The sequence below is a fragment of the Penicillium cataractarum genome (genome assembly GCF_028827025.1).
Source record: "Penicillium cataractarum strain IBT 29864 chromosome Unknown utg000005l, whole genome shotgun sequence".
NCBI classification, from domain to species: Eukaryota; Fungi; Ascomycota; class Eurotiomycetes; order Eurotiales; family Aspergillaceae; genus Penicillium; species Penicillium cataractarum.
Genome location: NW_026622741.1, coordinates 3572546 through 3590352, shown reverse-complemented (window position 1 = coordinate 3590352; position 17807 = coordinate 3572546). Strand labels below are relative to the sequence as shown.

The 17807-nt window shown below is 49.7% G+C and overlaps 7 protein-coding genes across 7 annotated transcripts; 2 read left to right on the top strand and 5 right to left on the bottom strand.

Annotated features, from left to right (window-relative positions):
• Positions 1-997: 997 nt before the first annotated feature.
• N7496_006984 (glycerophosphocholine phosphodiesterase) lies at positions 998-4800 on the top strand (the record flags this gene model as incomplete). The annotated part of the gene is made up of 4 exons (XM_056699913.1): positions 998-1133; positions 1229-4057; positions 4119-4519; positions 4585-4800. The coding sequence occupies 4 exons, from the start codon at positions 998-1000 to the stop codon at positions 4798-4800; spliced, it is 3582 nt and encodes a 1193-aa protein (XP_056555326.1).
• A 443-nt stretch (positions 4801-5243) lies between these two features.
• N7496_006983 (F-box domain-containing protein) lies at positions 5244-6869 on the top strand (the record flags this gene model as incomplete). Its single annotated transcript, XM_056699912.1, has 3 exons — positions 5244-5498; positions 5577-5987; positions 6120-6869. 3 exons carry the CDS (start codon positions 5244-5246, stop codon positions 6867-6869), a joined length of 1416 nt encoding a protein of 471 aa, XP_056555325.1.
• Positions 6870-7251: 382 nt separating this feature from the next.
• Positions 7252-8601, bottom strand: N7496_006982 (uncharacterized protein; the record flags this gene model as incomplete). The annotated part of the gene is made up of 1 exon (XM_056699911.1): positions 7252-8601. One exon carries the CDS (start codon positions 8599-8601, stop codon positions 7252-7254), a length of 1350 nt encoding a protein of 449 aa, XP_056555324.1.
• A 529-nt stretch (positions 8602-9130) lies between these two features.
• N7496_006981 (uncharacterized protein) lies at positions 9131-10723 on the bottom strand (the record flags this gene model as incomplete). Its single annotated transcript, XM_056699910.1, has 3 exons — positions 9131-9889; positions 9960-10397; positions 10472-10723. 3 exons carry the CDS (start codon positions 10721-10723, stop codon positions 9131-9133), a joined length of 1449 nt encoding a protein of 482 aa, XP_056555323.1.
• Positions 10724-11543: 820 nt separating this feature from the next.
• Positions 11544-13488, bottom strand: N7496_006980 (F-box protein; the record flags this gene model as incomplete). Its single annotated transcript, XM_056699909.1, has 3 exons — positions 11544-12437; positions 12491-12910; positions 12979-13488. The coding sequence occupies 3 exons, from the start codon at positions 13486-13488 to the stop codon at positions 11544-11546; spliced, it is 1824 nt and encodes a 607-aa protein (XP_056555322.1).
• A 379-nt stretch (positions 13489-13867) lies between these two features.
• Positions 13868-15128, bottom strand: N7496_006979 (TauD/TfdA dioxygenase family protein; the record flags this gene model as incomplete). Its single annotated transcript, XM_056699908.1, has 4 exons — positions 13868-14022; positions 14079-14453; positions 14513-14842; positions 14897-15128. The coding sequence occupies 4 exons, from the start codon at positions 15126-15128 to the stop codon at positions 13868-13870; spliced, it is 1092 nt and encodes a 363-aa protein (XP_056555321.1).
• Positions 15129-15768: 640 nt separating this feature from the next.
• On the bottom strand, positions 15769-17807 carry N7496_006978 (putative MFS transporter; the record flags this gene model as incomplete). Its single annotated transcript, XM_056699907.1, has 5 exons — positions 15769-15983; positions 16039-16655; positions 16709-16815; positions 16876-17324; positions 17381-17807. The coding sequence occupies 5 exons, from the start codon at positions 17805-17807 to the stop codon at positions 15769-15771; spliced, it is 1815 nt and encodes a 604-aa protein (XP_056555320.1).

Genomic DNA, 17807 nt, shown 5'->3' with positions numbered 1-17807 from the left:
GTACTTGGGCTGAAGTATACCCCGACGGTCTTTTAGTCCTTTGGGCAGGAATGAGTTGTTCGCCCCTCCTTAAGTCGGGCCCTTGTCCCCTCTCTTCAATCTTTTCTTTTCCTCCTTTATTCTTTTCCCCTTCTGTTTTGCTTTGATGATGCTTCCTAACCACTGGGAGACGATGCGCCAGAACGTTAAAAAAGGGAATGCGCTATTGGCCCTAACACAAAGGATTCGGAAGCATATTCAGAAAGATGAAAATGGAAAAAGAATGGGACTTGTCTACTACCAATAGTATGCCAGACTAGGTGGGCATGATCTGTAGGTTCCTTGAAGTACCGAATAACAATGTAGGAAACGATCACTATTATAAGGCGGGTATAAAAAGCAGGCCAGAACCATGGAGCTCCCCCCCGCGGATCGACAAATCAACGCCGGTGCAGCACGCACACCTCGCTCCCGTTCGACCTCGTGCTTCTCTTCCTATTGCTCCCCTTGCTGATTCACCTTTTCTCCATCAATATCGGGACCACTTTTTCCTCGACTGACTTGCCTCTTTCACCTCCTCGTGCTCATCACCTCTGCTCTCTCTGGCATTCAGAAATTTACTCGACTCCATCAATCGTTCACCTCATTTGATCTTCACCGCTCCACTGTGTAGCCCGCCCGCCCCACTTCAACCAGGCACAGTCGAGCTCTCGAATATCTCTATACCTTTATTTCTTTCTACCTTTTCTCTTTTTCACCACTCACCAATTCCATTTCTCCTTCCCTATGGCGCCTTTATCCTTCTTCGCCTGTGTGCGTCCACTCACTTGATCCCTCCCCGATAAGTCCTGACAAGGAATACATCGCATCGACGTCGGTGTGGGGACTCTCTGTGCCTCGGTGGCAAAATAATCTCCGGGCGGTGGATTATCGAGACCACGAAACACGACACACGATCATATTTTGAATCTTGGAAAGGATCAATTCGCCTGGACGCGATTAGTCCAGCATCGCCAATATGAAGTTTGGCCGCAATTTGCCCCAATTCACCGTGCCCGAATGGAGCGCCTCGTATATCAAGTATAAGGCTCTGAAGAAGCTCATCAAGTCTGCGGCCGAGAAAGTGAAGGCTGGCCAAGAGGCTGATCTGGCTGGTAAGTGCGATAACCTTGGCGTTGTGAAATGTTCCTGGCGATTGTCGCCTTCTCGATCACTTTTCTAACCAAGATCCCTCCTTCCGTATGATTAGGCTTCTTCTACTCCCTTGACCGAAATGTCGAGGATGTTGATTACTTCTACAACAAGAAGTATGCCGAGTATGCCCGCCGTTTGAAGCTGCTGGAGGATCGATATGGCTATTCAATGGAAGGTCACCATCCGTTGGAACCCGAGGACCGGCATGACCTCCGCGAGGCTCTCCTAGATCTGCGTTATCATCTGCGACGCTTACAATGGTATGGAGAGGTCAATCGCCGTGGCTTTGTCAAGATTACCAAGAAATTGGACAAAAAGGTCGGGGCTCAGGCCCAGAAGCGCTATCTGGAGACCAAGGTGGACCCGGCTCCGTTTGCCTCCAATGCACGGGCAGTCAAGGCTCAGGACCGCATCAATTCGTGGATGGCGGTCATCACGGAACAGTCCAAGGTGGAGGACAAGGTGACGGACGATACTAGCTCGGCCCACTCTTCTTTGTCGCTGAAGCGCGGTCCCACTCGGCCTTACCTGAACTTGCCCACGAGCGTCGTGACGGCAGTGGACGATGCTTTGCGAAAGGATGACATTCACGTTTTACTCGAACTTCTTGAGGAATTGAAGGCTGCCGCGAATGAGGCAGGCGAAGGACTCTTTCCCAAAGTGCTCAAGACCCTCATCCAGCGAGCTATTCTCCACCGTGCTCGGCTGTGTTTGTCCGCACTTTTGCCACAGGTCGACACTCTCGAGGAGGACGATGATATTAACCGACGCAACTGCTTGCACCGTCTGGTCATCTCAATGGGCCGGGTGCAATCGACCGGCGACTCAGAGTCCTCGGCGTCTTTGGTACTAGACTTTCCTCTAGAGACAACCCGCTACATCACTCCGGCGGCACCTCCGACTCTGCAACCTCCGCGGTCCGTGATCAATGAGTCGAATTTGCCTCAGCAGCTCGGCTGCGATGACCCAGCAGTAGCTTTCTTGCAGTACCTGCTTGATGGACTGCGGCCCAATCAGCGTGAAGCGTTGATGGCCAAGGATCTTTCTGGACGCACGACGCTGCACTATGCTGCCCAGTATGGGTTCAAGGATGTCTGTGAGGTGATAATTGAGCATCTCAAAGCGTGGGAAATGTTTGATGTTAGCGAGGGAATTGACGGTGCTCTGTGGCAAGACAATGACGGTCGGGCTCCGCTGCATCTCAGTGTGGTGGGAGGACACCCCAAGACTACCCATTGCCTTCTGGACGCTGAAAATTGGAAAGAAACCCACAGACCTGGTGACCGGGTCCGAAAGCAGGTGTCCAAGTCTTCCGCGGTGCTTGCACTTGCTACCAAGGCCAACTTTGTGGATATCGTTCAACTGCTGGTGGATGCTGGCGTCGACATCAACTACCAGGATGAACAGGGAGAGACTGCGTTGCACGTTGCAGCCCGCTTTGGTCATGATGAATGTGCCCGAATCCTTCTGAAAGGCACCGTGGATCAAAAGGCCAACACGGAACTTACCGAAAACACCTATGCGTGGACTCCCTTGTTCATCTCCTGTGTCGACGGCACTCTGAGCGTGGCTAAGCTGCTGGTGGAGGCTGGCGCTGATTTGGAGCGCTTTGACTCGTCTGGCTGGACGGCAAAGGAACATGCTGCCCTGCGTGGCCATCTAGCTATCGCTCGGTGTCTTGCTGAGGTCAGCCCCGGACCTCCCGCAACTGAACCTGAACCAATTCCTGTTCCCACCGACAGGACTTCCCCACCGGCTTCGTCGCCGCCGGGCCAGTCATCCTTGATTGATCGGCGGTCAAATACCCCCGGCCCTACATCAGGAAATTATGTCCGTAACTCTGAACCTATCAAGACCTTTGGACATCGGTATCTTACCGATGAGACCATGATCTTGGTCAGTCTGGGCACGATGGACATGAGGAAGCCCTTGGAAACCGTAAACCTGGATCGCATTCCCATGGAGGATGCGCACGCGACCCAGCTGGACACTGCTTTGTCTATGGTGGTCACTGCCAGCGGTGCGCATGGCGAGCCGGAAGTCATTGACTTGCCCGTGCAAGACAACATCTCGACTGAGCCGATCGTCTTTCACACCACCGACATGAGTAAGGTCCGTCTTCTTTTTGACCTGGTGCCTACCTACTCAGGATCGAAGGATCGGATTTTTGGCCGCGGTGTTGCCCTTTTGTCCAGCATCAAGCAGGAAGTGGGTTCCCATCGTATCAATCTGAAGGGTGACTCCACTGTTCCTATAGTTGCTGCCAATACCCTGGAAGTTATTGGCTCAGTGACATTTAACTTTCTCGTTATTACCCCTTTCAAGCACCCAAACATGTCGATCACCGGCAACCAGACCTACTGGCGATCCATGAGCTCCACAATGGTCATTGGTCACCGTGGCCTGGGCAAGAATATGGCCAGCCGCAGGTCTCTCCAGCTTGGCGAAAACACTGTCCAGTCGTTCATTGCTGCGGCCAACTTGGGTGCTTCCTATGTCGAGTTTGACGTCCAGCTTACCAAGGACCATGTTCCGGTCATTTACCATGACTTCTTGGTCAGTGAGACTGGCATTGATGCCCCAGTGCATACCCTCACTCTTGACCAGTTCCTGGAACTGGGCAAAGGCCGACACAGGAATGTTTTACCCCAGAGTGTAGACGTTCATGGAGCGACTACCCTCGGTCCTCGCCAACGGTCTATGTCTGTTGGTGGCTCCGAGTATGACCCAGCCGAATTGACCGAGAGAATCAAACATACTCGCGACTTTAAGAAGAAGGGATTCAAGGGTAACACCCGTGGCGAGCACATTCAAGCCCCGTTCGCTACCCTGGAGGAATTGTTCAAGAAGATTCCCAAGCCTGTCGGCTTCAACATTGAACTGAGTGAGTAATCGCAGCTTCCCAAAGAACAGCTACATTTAGACGATCTAACCAAGATCGCCAGAGTACCCCATGCTCCACGAGAGCGAGGAGGAGGAGATGGATACCTACGCCGTTGAATTGAACTCGTTCGTCGACACGGTCCTCACCAAGGTCTATGACCTGGGCCGTGGCCGTGACGTGCTATTCTCCAGTTTCAACCCGGACATCTGCCTCCTTCTGTCCTTCAAGCAGCCCTCCATTCCTGTACTTTTCCTGACTGACGCCGGTGCCTCCCCTGTCGGTGATATTCGCGCGAGCAGTCTGCAGGAGGCTATCCGATTTGCCTCGCGGTGGAATCTGCTCGGTATCGTCACCCAGGCAGAGCCACTGGTTCTCTGCCCTCGCCTTGTGCGCATCGTCAAGGAGTCTGGTCTTGTTTGCGTATCCTATGGTTCGCTTAACAATGACGGCGCAAATGTGGACGTAAGTTTTAACTCTCTTTGCCAATACTCCTCCATTTTGAAATCACCCCTCTAACCCCATCACAGTATCAAGTCGCAGAGGGCATTGATGCCGTTATTGTCGACTCCGTCCTCGGTATTACCAACGGTCTCATTCAACGCCAAAACAAGGGCGAGCGCACGCCTGGCCCCTCGCCTCTCCCGGCGCCAGTCGCTGACAAGGCTGCCATTCGCGTGCCGGTCCTTGAGCAGGTGAAACCCAACACCACCGCCCCGAACCCGGATCCGGCTGTCAATCTTTAGACATCGTGCATACGTCTTTACTGTTCCCCCCCCCCCCCCCCCCCAATCAGGCGGCTTTTGTGTTGGTCCTGGGCTTGGATCTGGGAGGCTTGCGCTTTGATTATTTTCCCGCCCATAACTCTTTCGACAGACTCGTTTTGTCAGTACATACGTTAATGCATTTCATGTCTATAACTGTATCGGGCCTTCCAGTCTGTTTCAACACTCATGTGTCTCGTTTGTAGGGCTGTGCACACGGCACGGTGCATATGGAAGCTTTGATGAACATTGTTTCTCAGCATGACTGAGACTTACGGAGATGGAAGTTTCCAGCTCTCAACCCTGTATAAACATCCTCTACTTCTATGTTTGTTGCCACCTCCACCTCTACCTGAGCGGGCCTTCTTCTGCTCCGCCACCATCTTCCACCCCACGAGGTCATTTTACTCATCTTCGACGACAAAATGGTTGTGGCCTGGCTTCCAGTAGAGCTGTGGATCAAGATTATTAAGAACATTTTCGACCCTAGTTCCCTCCTTGCTTTCCGACTGGTCAATCATGCGTGGGATGACATTGCTTCCAAGCAACTCAAGCATGTTGCCTACCTCTCTGTCGAGCCAGGGTCGCTGGATGATACCGAAAAGAGGGTGAGCAACAGGAAAACCAGACTGTCCACCAAGGGAATTGTGGTCTGTCTACCCAACAGTGACCATTTCTACGTGAGTCCTTCATCTCGCTTCCCACTCAATCCAGCATTTTGTCCGTGAACCTACTAATAAACCCTCAACCCTATCTAGTTCAGAGATCCATGCCAACCCGGCACACTCTCCTCCTCCTCCAACTCTGAGCACCAAGAAAGACTAAGAAGATTACTTTTGGACGAACTGCCCCGATTTGAAAATCTCATCCACATGGCGGTGCACTTTCGCCCACCACCGAAAGCACTGGGCCCCCACCAGGCCTCTGCTTTTTCCCAGGAACACTGGATCTACCACATGGTGGAAGATCTTTTCTCTACTCTGAGCCAGTTTTACAAAGGATTGGATGAACTCTTTCTCGAGTGCCTTCCGGTTCATGCGATGATTCCTGGTTCTAGTCCCGATTCGCACCCCCAGCAATATGCAGAGGCCCTGGAATTTTTGCAGGACCTGAACTTGAAGTCGTTGAAACTTGCGTGGGTTGGTCCTGGCGTGTGGCCACCGTCTAATGTAAGTGAATTGGAATGTATGATTAAAGTGGCCTTGCGAGATATATTCCTTGCTGCCGAACTGATAACATCCGTTGTCTGCCCTCTATTGTAGACAAGCTTTGTGATACCCGCTAACAACACGTTCCCTTAGGCCCCGATTTGGAAAACATACGGACCGGCGAATCTATGGATTTCCCCTGTCAAAGACACGCTTCGCCATCTATCAATCTCGTCCTGGGGCTTCTACATCGTGGAGTGGACTAGATTTGGTCCCGACGGACCCGACTTCCACATCCCAAACTTGGAAAGTCTGGAGTTGCGTGCGTGCACTTTCACGAGCGACGTCGGATTCAAATGGATCCTGGCACACAAAAGCACCCTCTACTCACTCAAGTTTGATGACTGTGCGATTCTCCACTGTCTACAAACTTCCCCCGACAATCCTTTCATCTCCCAAACCCTTGCTAAAAAAGTGGAGATTAAACATGGGCTGAAGATGGGACTTTGTCAACTTCGATGGCAGGAGTGGTTCCACAAGTTTCGGGCCGGGCTACCGAACTTGACGAATTTTCAATTTGGAAGTAGTCGGATTCGTGAACCCGGAGAAGAAGGTCCTGTTTTTGAGTCTGAGCGTGTGAAGGGTCCCCGTTTCGGCCAGAAGGCGAAGTTTCTGCTTGGACTCTTTCCGGATCGATATCTGGAGATGAAGCAGAATCTGGAAGAGGCCCCGTGGATTTTGGACCCGCCTGCGGAGACCCACAAGAAACGCCCGCAGTGTGACAAGGCTGATCTTGTGGCTCTTCGGCTACTTCTCAAGTATACCAAACAGCATGCAGATGAGAACTCTACTTCTGACCATGCCGGGTATGTTGAGAATTTGCTGGGTCGTGTCAAGCCATGAGAGGACGAGTAGAGTGGGTCAGATTGGATATTGTATTATGATGGACGAGATTTGTCTAGCGGATTTTGAGATACTCTTGCTTCATCTTGTGGAGATTACCATTTTGCGTTGATCCAGTGGATCTGCTTACATCCAGCAGAGATTCAAGTTTAGATAACATCAAGTAGTCTCTTCTGTCTCTAACTGGGCAAAGTTCCATTTGGTTAACATCGAAATTCCTTCAGGATGCTATAGAATCCTCGTAAATTGACATCTACCATGAGTGTCCAGGTAACACGCACCCTCCACCTAGCTTTCTCAAGGTATTGACCATACAGTCTCCATGAGAAGCGAGGATTTGTAAGCAGACAAGATCCCATTATACCGGCTTTCTACTCGATATCTATAGCGTCGTTCGTTGGGAATATGCTGCAATACGCTGAGCAAGAAGCGATGCACGCTCTTCCGCAGTCACGTATCGTGTCTCACTCGGAAGAACAGAGGCAAGATCAGAGAAAGCAACGACTTGAACATCAACAGCAGGCGAGGCCGTGGACGATGTAGACGAAGACGAAGAGGTCGGCAGTCCTTGCCAGCGAACCATAATCGCCCCCTCGTGAAGACCAGTCGTGTTCAGCCAGTTATAGACTCCCGGATCCTCCAGAGAAACCACAAAAGTGTAAGTGCCGTTGGCATTTGCGACAGCTTGCTCGTTGTTCAAACTGACTTGGCTGGCCGGATCTGTCGTGATCATCCACGGGTTCGTCAATGGGAACACGAAGTAATCCGCATCACCCTGCGTGACGGTCGCAACGAGAGCCTCGTCATCGCTTAGATTGAAGTGACCGAAGGAGCTGGCTTGAGTAGTCAATGTACCAAGGGTACTCGATTGACTCGGCGTCGAGAGGGTGTTGACTTTGTTGAGGGATGTCTTGATTCCCAACGCGCCTACACCGTAGTCCACGATAGATTCTTGCAAGTTCCATGTCGCGGTGAGAATGATCTCTGCCTCAGTGAGAGCGGATTCGCTCGAGTTGTCGTCAACAAGCTCCACGGTCAGATTGTCGGGCTTCTGCGTTCCCCAGTTTCCGAGGTTATTACGAATGAGAAGCTGTTTAGCTGAAGTGGTTGACTGGATATGATTTGTTTGGTTGTCGGCCGAGGTGCTGTTGACTGTGATGGTATATGAGCCATCAGAATCAATCACCAAATCACTGCCCGACAGATAGGCAACGGTATTTTGGGAGTTTGGATCGCTGATCAGCGAAAAGGTCACATCAGCTGGTCCGGGTGTGTGTCGATAGCCTGTGATGACATAACTGAGACTGCTGTCGATGGGAATCGTTCGATAGATACAGTCCGGGTTATCGTACGAATATCTTCCACCGGGAACATCCAGGCCAAACCAATTCCGCGGACCGGCATCGAGCCAGTAGACCTTGGGGAAGTAGGTGTCGCTGTTGACAGCCTTTTGAACTGAGCTAAAAGCCAACTCGTCAATGGCTGCATCGATACTGGACGAGGCTTCATCGCTGATGGGAAGGCCATGGGCTGTCTTGTAAGCGGCTTTGGCCTCGGCCTTCAACACGGTGAAGTTGTCATCCTGGTTGATCTTGATTGCAAACGCATCGAGGGTCTCCTGATCCGATGTTGCTAGCGGGTTCCCATCTAACGCAGCATTTGTGCTAACTGCCAGGGCAGCAAGCAGGTGGGTGAGAAGGCCCTGGCGTTGATGGCGGGAGAAGAATCTCATGGCGGGGAAGCGAGGCACAAAGTAGAAAAAGGAAATCTGACAGTATCCCATAGAGAGTAGTTCAGCCAGGGTTGCTTTCCTTGGAGTTTAAATATTTCAGTCTACAAGTGATGTTTTCACCTGTCATAATGGCGCGAGACGATCGCGGCATGACATGAGTGTCTTCAGCGTGTTGTGCCTGAGCACAAATGTGCATGTGGATCACAATTCAGGGTCACAACGGATGATCAATGCCGTCTTGAGGAATTAAATCTAGAGATGGCGTCAGCAAGAGGCGCTTTTAGGGAACGATCTACTCTAAGCGAGGTTGCGGAAGTACACTAGAAACGGTTTTCATTGGCTCGAAATAGCCGAAGGATATTGGTTTCATACAACATTCATGGAATGACCATGATTGACTAGACTAATTCACCGTAGATCCTTTGATATGCTGAACATTGAACCATCAGAAAGTTTTCACTTTCTGTGATACGTGCTTTGTGACATGACCGTTATAACCCGTCCTTTGTGTTGAACGTGTTCAACGTCGTCAGTATTCTGAATTGGTGTCGACTGACCCGATCAGGTTGTTCACGTTGGCAGCATGACTCGAAGCATCATTCTCACGTACAACCTGGCCGATACGTTCAAGAAGACTGCGCAGTGCCGCAAGATCACCTTCATCAGCTGCGGGGCGGGCCATGCACTTGCTTCGCGATTTCCGGCGTAGAACCCATGGGGTATTCCCATCGCCATCTTTCATTTCGAGGTATCGGTCAGGGAAAATCCCAAAGAGGAATTGGTCGGTATGACCGAATGTCGGACCCTCGGAAATCTCAGATCGAAACTTTGGGCCAATTTCGCCGGGTGCGCGGACTCTGCTACTGCCAAATTCGAATTGGTGTAGATGGGGCAAACCATTCGCGATCACCTGGAACCATGTTGCCCATAAGAGCCGATAGGCCTGATTCACCCTGCCTGCCTTGAGGTCGATAACCACGTGGGCAGTTTCGGTCTCGGCTGGGCCAGTTGGACCCAGCTCCATGGAGAAGATGATGGCACAATCATCGAGTTTCAATGATCGCAATGTAGATGCGTGCCGTAGGATCCATGATAAGGTATAATCGCTTGCAAATCCACAGCTGCGAAGCTCCAGACTTTCTAGAACGGGAAGAAGCAATTCCCCCGCAATGGACCTTGGAGGGTTCTTCATGTAGAATCCCCAGTTAGAGATAGACAAGTGTCGAAGCGTGTGTCGGACGGGGTAGATCAAGAGGTCGAATCCTCCAACTGGCCGGATATCTTGACACTGAAGGATTTTATAATCGTCAGTCTGATATCGAAATTCGCTCCGAAAATAGCTTTCAGATGTTACTTACCATCCCATTGCTGCGTGGCCATGTCTCTGGCCCGACAAAGCCCAAACGCAAGGATTTCAGACGGAAAAGGCTGCTAACTCGCCCCAAGGACAACCATTGGGAGACAGTTTCGCCAGGAATTGACAACGGAAGAAAGAATCCAACGGGAATATTCAGAATCGACATCTCATCCAGGCCGCTCAGTCCATTCAGACCCATGAAAGCGCACTCAAAGACATCTCCAAGATGAACAAGCCTCTCCAGGGCCGAACAAGTGAACCGACGACCTTGAGGAATTGGGGGAGGGCGGAAGTGGATGGCTACGTGAGCCAAGTTAGGAAAGAGGAAAGCCCCATTGTTCAAGGTGAACCTCCTGAGAACAGTCGTAAGCGTTCTCATACGTTGGATTCCCCCGAGGAATCCCTCATCAAAGGTCGGTTGATTTGAATTGGGGATCAACTATATGATTCGATGTCAGAGATTGCCACTTCACTGAGTATGATGCATCACTATATAGAATCTTCAGAACTTACATTGACAGCTGGCCGATCGGGGAGATTCCAGACGAGTGTTCGGACTCTTTCTCTGAGACTCTGAGTCTGGGAGACATGGTCGAAGCGGTCCAGGTTCCTATTCAGAACATCCACGTACAGACGATGATCGGGAAACTCATCGACCGCGGCGCGCCAGATTCCATTCACCAAACGTAGGGCAAGCAGAGTTTCGACATCAAATATGTAGGATACTATCATTCTGATGAGTTCGAAAGGGAGGTACGGAGCCATGATGTCGGCTGCGGTCTCCCAAGATGGGTTCACAAAGGGGAATTGCTGGCCGAGGAGAAAGGTGAAGTCGAAGAAGAGGAAGAGAGAAAGAGAAGCAATTATAGAGAATAAACAAAGGGAAACAGAACGGCCGTGACTATACGGCATTTGGGCGTGCGAAAAAGGCACAATTGAAAATGTTGGGAGATCTGTAGTTTATCGATATAGACGTACTTGCCTAGATAGTTGGTCGGTTTGTAAAGATGTAGACGAATGATCGATCAAAATGTGCACTGATCAGGCTCTATCGTTAGAGATATAAGATTTGTAAAATAGCTTCGCTTGGTACAGATGACGGTTCATTAAGAACTATTAGCCTTCATATATTGTAAAGCTTCGGATCCGTTTGCATCATGCATCCATGATAAGGCAAGACAGCCCTAACAAGGATCACAGAGCCAACAGCATGGAAAGCCTGCAACGTTCAAAACAAAGGCAGACAACGGAGCCACCCGACTGAGAATGTCTCATATGCAATATTCCTAATCTAATCCCAAGTTATTGTTGGAAGCTTGGACAGGCCTGTCTGTATCTCAATTGTTTGGGACAAAATGACTAGGAAAAGGCCCAGTCTTGTAAGAATTAACAAGAGCTCGTAGATATGATCGAAGCGCCAGTGGCCAAATTTCCTTTCGTACCAGTAGATCTAACCGACTTATTAAAACTTAAGCGCTGTATTTGAACGATAGAGCCCTAAATATCTAGACAATGACAGTATTCATACAGAGAGTATCACATCATCACCTTCTCAAGTCTTCGCCCTCGATGGAAAGCTTACATTTCAGAAACTGTAGTCGCTTGGAGAGCTGAAGTCGAATTCATCCGAATCGGATGAGTCCCACTCAGTACTAGAGCTAGATGTTTCTTCAGAGCTTGCATCCTCCAACGACTGGGATTTGTCCGCTTTCACACGACCCATCAATTTCCGGACATATCCCGCATGATCTGAGTCGGCGTCTTCCTTTACAACCTGCCCAATCTTCTGGAGTAGTCGGCGTAGGGCATCGCGATCCGGATTGTCCAAGAGGAGTCCCTGCCGTTTTGGCCGCTGCTGATCTTCATTTCGGAGCAACCAGGAACAACATGAGCATCCAGCATTTTCGCTCATCTTCAGATAACGGTCTGGAAAGAGGCCGAAGAGAACCCGTGGCGGTATGTTGAACGGGGGTCCATCGTGCCTTTCTGATTGGAAGAAGGGTCCTTCTTCTCCCGGGGCGCGAACCCGGCTACTCCCAATCTCAAAGTGCTTGAGTTGCGGTAGGTTCTCCCTCATCTTGTCAAAGTAATAGGCCCACCGAGTGTTGTACAAGCGAACCTTTCCACTACGCCCGTTATCAACAACCCGTAGAGATCCGTGGCAACAATCGATCTTGATCCCACCTCCGGGCATTGGCCACAGAACGAAACGGTCCGCGATTGCACAGTCATCGAGCTTCAAGGAATTCAGAGTTCGACCGTGTCTGTTGATCCAACTCAGCTGGAAATCCGACGTGAACACACAACCACGCAGCTCAAGGGATTCCAGAAATGGAAAGAACAGCCCGGTATGGCAACCTGCCCCCGCAATGTTTTTTATGTAGAATCCCCAGCAAGTGATAGACAGATTTCGCAGGGTCCGCATTGCTGGCTGGACCCAGTTCCATGGTGCGTCGCCGATTTGCTGATCTGCTGAGGTCTGATCATTCCTGATCAGTAAGTCTGCGAGGAAGGAGATGTTATTCAACTTACCCAATCAAGGGCGTGGTTCCAAACAGTTGAGCCCACTAAGCCCACCTTCAGAGTCTTCAAGCGAAGTTTTGTGATTGCCCTCTTATACCGCTCCAGCTCCCAAACTGGGTCCCCAGGGAAGCGAACTTGGACCGGCAGACATTGAATGGACAGTTCCTCCAAGTTCTTCCCATATTTGGACTTGGTCGTGCTTAGCTTTTTGAGAGCCTTGAACAAGTCAACCACTGCGTCCTCAAGTATGTCTTCTTTATCGGAAGAAGAATTGGGAATAGGAGCGTGGTCACGCGGTGGGCGAAAGTGCAAGGCAAAATACTCCAAGTTAGGAAACTGGCCAACCTTGGATCTCAGATAGAAGGCCAGACGTTGGAAATTTTTGAATCGCCTATCGATCTTTATCGAACCATCGTTCTCCGGTAATCCCTGCCAGTTATTAGAAGCAGAGCCTCTGGGCTGTGGATTGTATTTGAGGACAGAGCTTGCTTACTTACACTCCAGTAGTCGTCATCAGGGTGGTTCACGATTACACACCGAACCCGAGCAAGGGCACGACCGTCTTTGCGTTTCTTTTCAATGGTATCCTGGGTTAGCTTGTTCATATTCAGAAGCAGGAAAACGTGATCCAGCTGCCAGTCTGCAGCGGCCGCCCAATCCCTGTTGACGAGCCTCAGTGACACCAGCGTAGCAGGGTCGAGGATATAAGAAGTGATCATTGTGAGGATCTCCGGAGGGAGCCAAGGCATCTTGACAGGCTCGTGGGATAAAACCACGTTGCTGAAAAGTGCCTTTGGTGGAGAGAGAGAGGAGGCAAGGCGACGGAGCGAAGGAGCGACGGAAAAAGAGAAAGGTGAAGCAGAGAAGGGACGCGAAGAGGAGAGAAACATGAAGCATCTCAGCGGGCGAGAAATGGTGAACGTGCAGAATATGCCCGTTTTGGCAGGCACGCCAGTCTCTTTGGGTATCGCGGTATCTCCATGGAAACCTCCACGAGAGATGTTCATTGTCGTGTAATATATGGAGTTGAGGGTCTCGGGTCACCGAGAAAGTAAGGAAGGAACTGAAAAACACGTTGATTAACATATAACTATCTGCAGGAGATCCGGGTTAGTCTGTGAGTTTGACTCGTCGTTGAAGACTTCATAGAAGGCTCGCCATACTATTTGTGCTTTGTAGTTAGGGACAGCAAGCAGTAATATATCAGATACACGGTATTGAAAATAATATTAGTGTTGCTCAAAGGGAAATCAACCCATCCCAGACACTCTATCCTTTAAAGCTGAGTGGGATCTTCCGTAGGCAGATATCAAACACTCCATGATATACCAGAGCTGTAGGTGTAGCTTCGGTGCAAAGGACCATTAATTCAACTATTCAAATTGCCTATTCGCTCTCTGCCAGTGCCTGTCTTCTGCTGATGCTCTTGGGATCCAAATATGGCCGCTCTCCAAGCCCAACTACGCGGTGACCCGTTCGAGAACCGATCTCTTCATAGTCCCAAGTCGCGGCATGATATACCGAGCGGTTATCCCAGATAGCTATTCTCAATGTTAGCATTTCTATCCGAACTGTCCTGAAACACTGGGATTCTCACCAAGATCATTCGGGTTCTGCCATCGGAGGCGCACTTGCAAGTCGTGATTCTCGACAATAAGATTCACGAACCACTTCAGCAAGTGGTCACTCTCCTCTTGCGTAACTCCGTTGACTTTCTGGACGTGCGATCCAACCGCGAATATACTCTTCCAACCTGTGACCGGGTTGGTGCGGACAACAGGGTGCTCAGCGCGAAGCTCCTCTCCCACGTTCTCGGGAGCGCCGCGTGGGCCCGGGTGAATCTTGAAGTTGTTGTTCTTGGCAACCTCATTGAAGCGAGGTTGGGCATATGTTGCAGTAAGGCCTTCAAGGAATTTCTGGTAAGGCTCCGACAGGCGATCGTACACTTCGTAGCCGGAAGCCCAGAGAGTGTCTGCCACGGGGTATTAGATTAATGATGTTGATGGAGAAAAGCAGTGAAGAAACACATACCTCCACCGGTCTTAGGCAGTTCTGTCAAACGAAGAATAGTGTAGTCACTAGGGATAGGTTCAAAGGTAATATCACTGTGCCACTCAGCGCGAGCGCTTTGCTTCCGCTCGTTGCGATGACTGTACAAAGTCTTGCGCTGCCGGGAGCTAATAATACTGATCTCATCATCTGCAACACTATGTTCACGACCAGAGTTGGCAACTGGGTGAATGTGTAGTCCAGAAGTCTTTGGCTTTCCCGAAAGCTCCCCTAGTCTCTGGACAAGTTCCTTTTGCAGCTCGTCGTCTAGACCATCCTGCTTTCGGAAGAACACGACGCCTCGTTGCGAGACTATGATAAAATGAATATATACTCATAATTAGAGATTTGAGAATGGAGCCTTACTGGTAATAGCAAGGTCCCGAAGCAGCTCATCCGAATTCGGAGCGCGCAAGAAGTCCTTCAAGCTTGCATTGGGAAATTCATGTCCAATCACTGGCGTGACGTCGAAGGATTCGAAAGCATCAAGAGCACCGCTTGGCTTTAGCGGTGTCCTCTCTGGACCCTTAAGGGTGAGCTTGTCTTCCACGATAGGAACTACAGGATCAGTTGTGGTTTCGACAAGCGATGGGGCCATGGTTGTAACAGTGGTCTGCGTAATATTGAGTAATCTTGTAGATGATCTTGATCTTGAATTTGACTTGATGGAGTGATATCTTATAGTATTTATACTAGTACTGTCAAGATGACAATGCCGATTATCCGGTCGTGAGTCCATACGTGCCAACACAAATTCGTGTCCTAAAGTATAACCCGATGTCGCATGTACGGTGCGTAAGCACGAATCGAGCTTGATCAAATGAAGCAATCATGATGCATTGTACAGAAACTCTTAGTTCGCAATTGACGTCGGTTATTGTGCCAGATCTAGTCATTCAGGGTCCGGCTTGGCGCTTGCGGGGTTATGGTTCAATATATGCGGGTGGTTGCGCAACGGGTACCGTTGATTGCGAATGAAATGTCCAAGAGTCGAATACAAGCACAGCATTTTCATGTAATTGGATTATATTTGCGGTGGTTATCTTCCTATCAGTACCCCGCGTCGATATTTTGATTGTTAAGCACGCAATGAGTATTCTAGACCAATGTCATTGAAGCTATAGGCGAGAGCCGGTCCCCGACCAACGAGCCCAGACACTAACAAAGCTGGCGTACGCAACCAGATCCATAGATCTCCAAGCTAGCTCGGGCAAAATATACCCTCATTTAAATTCTTATCAGTGTGCAAACCGGAAATCTAGTCGGCCACTCCCCTCATCCTTGGTAGTCGCCAAGTAGTGTACTTTCTCTTGTTGCGACATCGCATTCCACTTCTTATCGCGACTGTTATTGCGCCAGACATAGTATGCCTTTGTTAAGACATAGATGGCAATATTTGTTACCACAAGGGCCACAAGCACTCGGTTCCCTCGTCGGTACCGGGGAGCATCATCTTGAAAGGGTTAGTAATAAAGAAGAGACTCGATTCCCTTAATTGGTTCACAAACCGGCACGATAGATGTTGGACGCAATAATTCCAGATGCCTGGACACACATGTTATACATGGCGGCCGAGACAGTCCGAGATCGGACTGTGTTGGAATTACGAGAATTCCAACCGACTTGGATTGCATGTGCTTTACTTCCCATCAGAATAGACACAATTTCGCCATTTTCGATGTACTTACCGTTCGGAAAACCTAGTAGCAAGCTAACTATTGCCCAAACAACCCATTTGTTTGCAGTAGTAGTATCAACAGCGTACAGATATACCACGAACGGCAGTGTCCATATCTGGCCGAGAATGGACACCCAAGTTAACTGCCCAGTGACCTCTGCTAGATATGTGATAGAAAGCATGAGGATGATCGAAATGACCGTATTAGGGATGGCAAGCAAATTTGAAACAAAAGTATTGAAGCCCATGTTTCGCAAGGTCAGAGTCAGATACTGCTTAGGCGTTATCATAGGTGTCTCGAAAGTCAAGCCAATGATGTATAGAGGCCAGAGATCAAAGTCGCAGAGACTCTTCCAAAGTAGCTTCGGAGTGATTGGCTGCCGATTATGCATAGTACCCTTACTAGGGTCGTCGCGGATGACGCGGTTAACAATGATTGTTTCCTCCCTGATTCAAGATGAGCTGAAGTTTAACAGCAGATACTTATTGGGTGTCTTTACCGAGGCGTGAACCATCCTTTTTTCCCGCGAGCCCAGTTTGCGGTTTGACAGGGCCCCGGAGGCATTAAAATGTAAGCGGAAAATCCAACAATGAGAGTGATGAGACCCTGATTTGGCTGAATGTCAGCTTGGAGAGCGCCTCAATCTCAAGGCTAGTAGTAATTTACCTCAATTAAAAATAGCCATCGCCAACCGGATTGGCCTTGTACACCACGTAGGTGCAAAAGACCAAAGGCCAGGAAGCCCGCAATTATATCAGCAATATTCATAGCAGTCCAAAAGAATCCCAGTCTCAGGGATAATTCATGGTGCTTGTAAAAGTAAGAGAGATAAAGGATGACCTTCATAGTTGTGATGAGCATGACTTCCTTTCTAACGGGGTGGGCTACGCTACTTACGTCTGGAATGAATCCACCTTGCAGGATACCGAGAAGAGCTCGACAGACGAGGAACCCTGTTTTACCACGTAGACCATACTGACCCATCGCCACGGCGGACCAAAGAACCATTTGGGTAGGGATCCATCTGTCTGGTCCAACCCATTTGCTCACCAGTTGAGAGGGCAGCTCAGCGCAGAGGAATGCAAGTTTAAAGACTGTATTTCCGAGGTTATAGTCTAATAAGTGTTAAAAGGGCCATGAGAGTAAAAATTTTCAGTATATATGGAGTTACCATTGGTATTCATGTGCAGGTCCTTGAGAAAGTTGTCGGTCAGAGCCTGCTGAAGATTGGAACGGTCTAGCTCCAAAGCCATAAACATCAAACAGGCAAACACCATGATTCTCCAATCGATCTTGCGAATCAGAGCGTACTCTTCACCATATGTCCATCGTGCATTAGGGTCAAACCGATGAAGATTCTCCCAGTCGGCTCGAGGCTGGTATTCCTTCGTAGTATCTGGGTCGTCATAAACAGATGGGAGGGTAGCAATCTCATCTGGATCATAGTTTCTTGTACGCTGAAACCAGAACCGTCGCTCGTTCTGAGGCTTTCCAAGTGGTGGAATGTCAGTGTCGGAGGTATCTGTTTCATGAAGAACAGAAGAAACCGAAAAATCGGCTGTCTTCTTGGAGAACGAGTCAGAAATCACAGTAGGCAT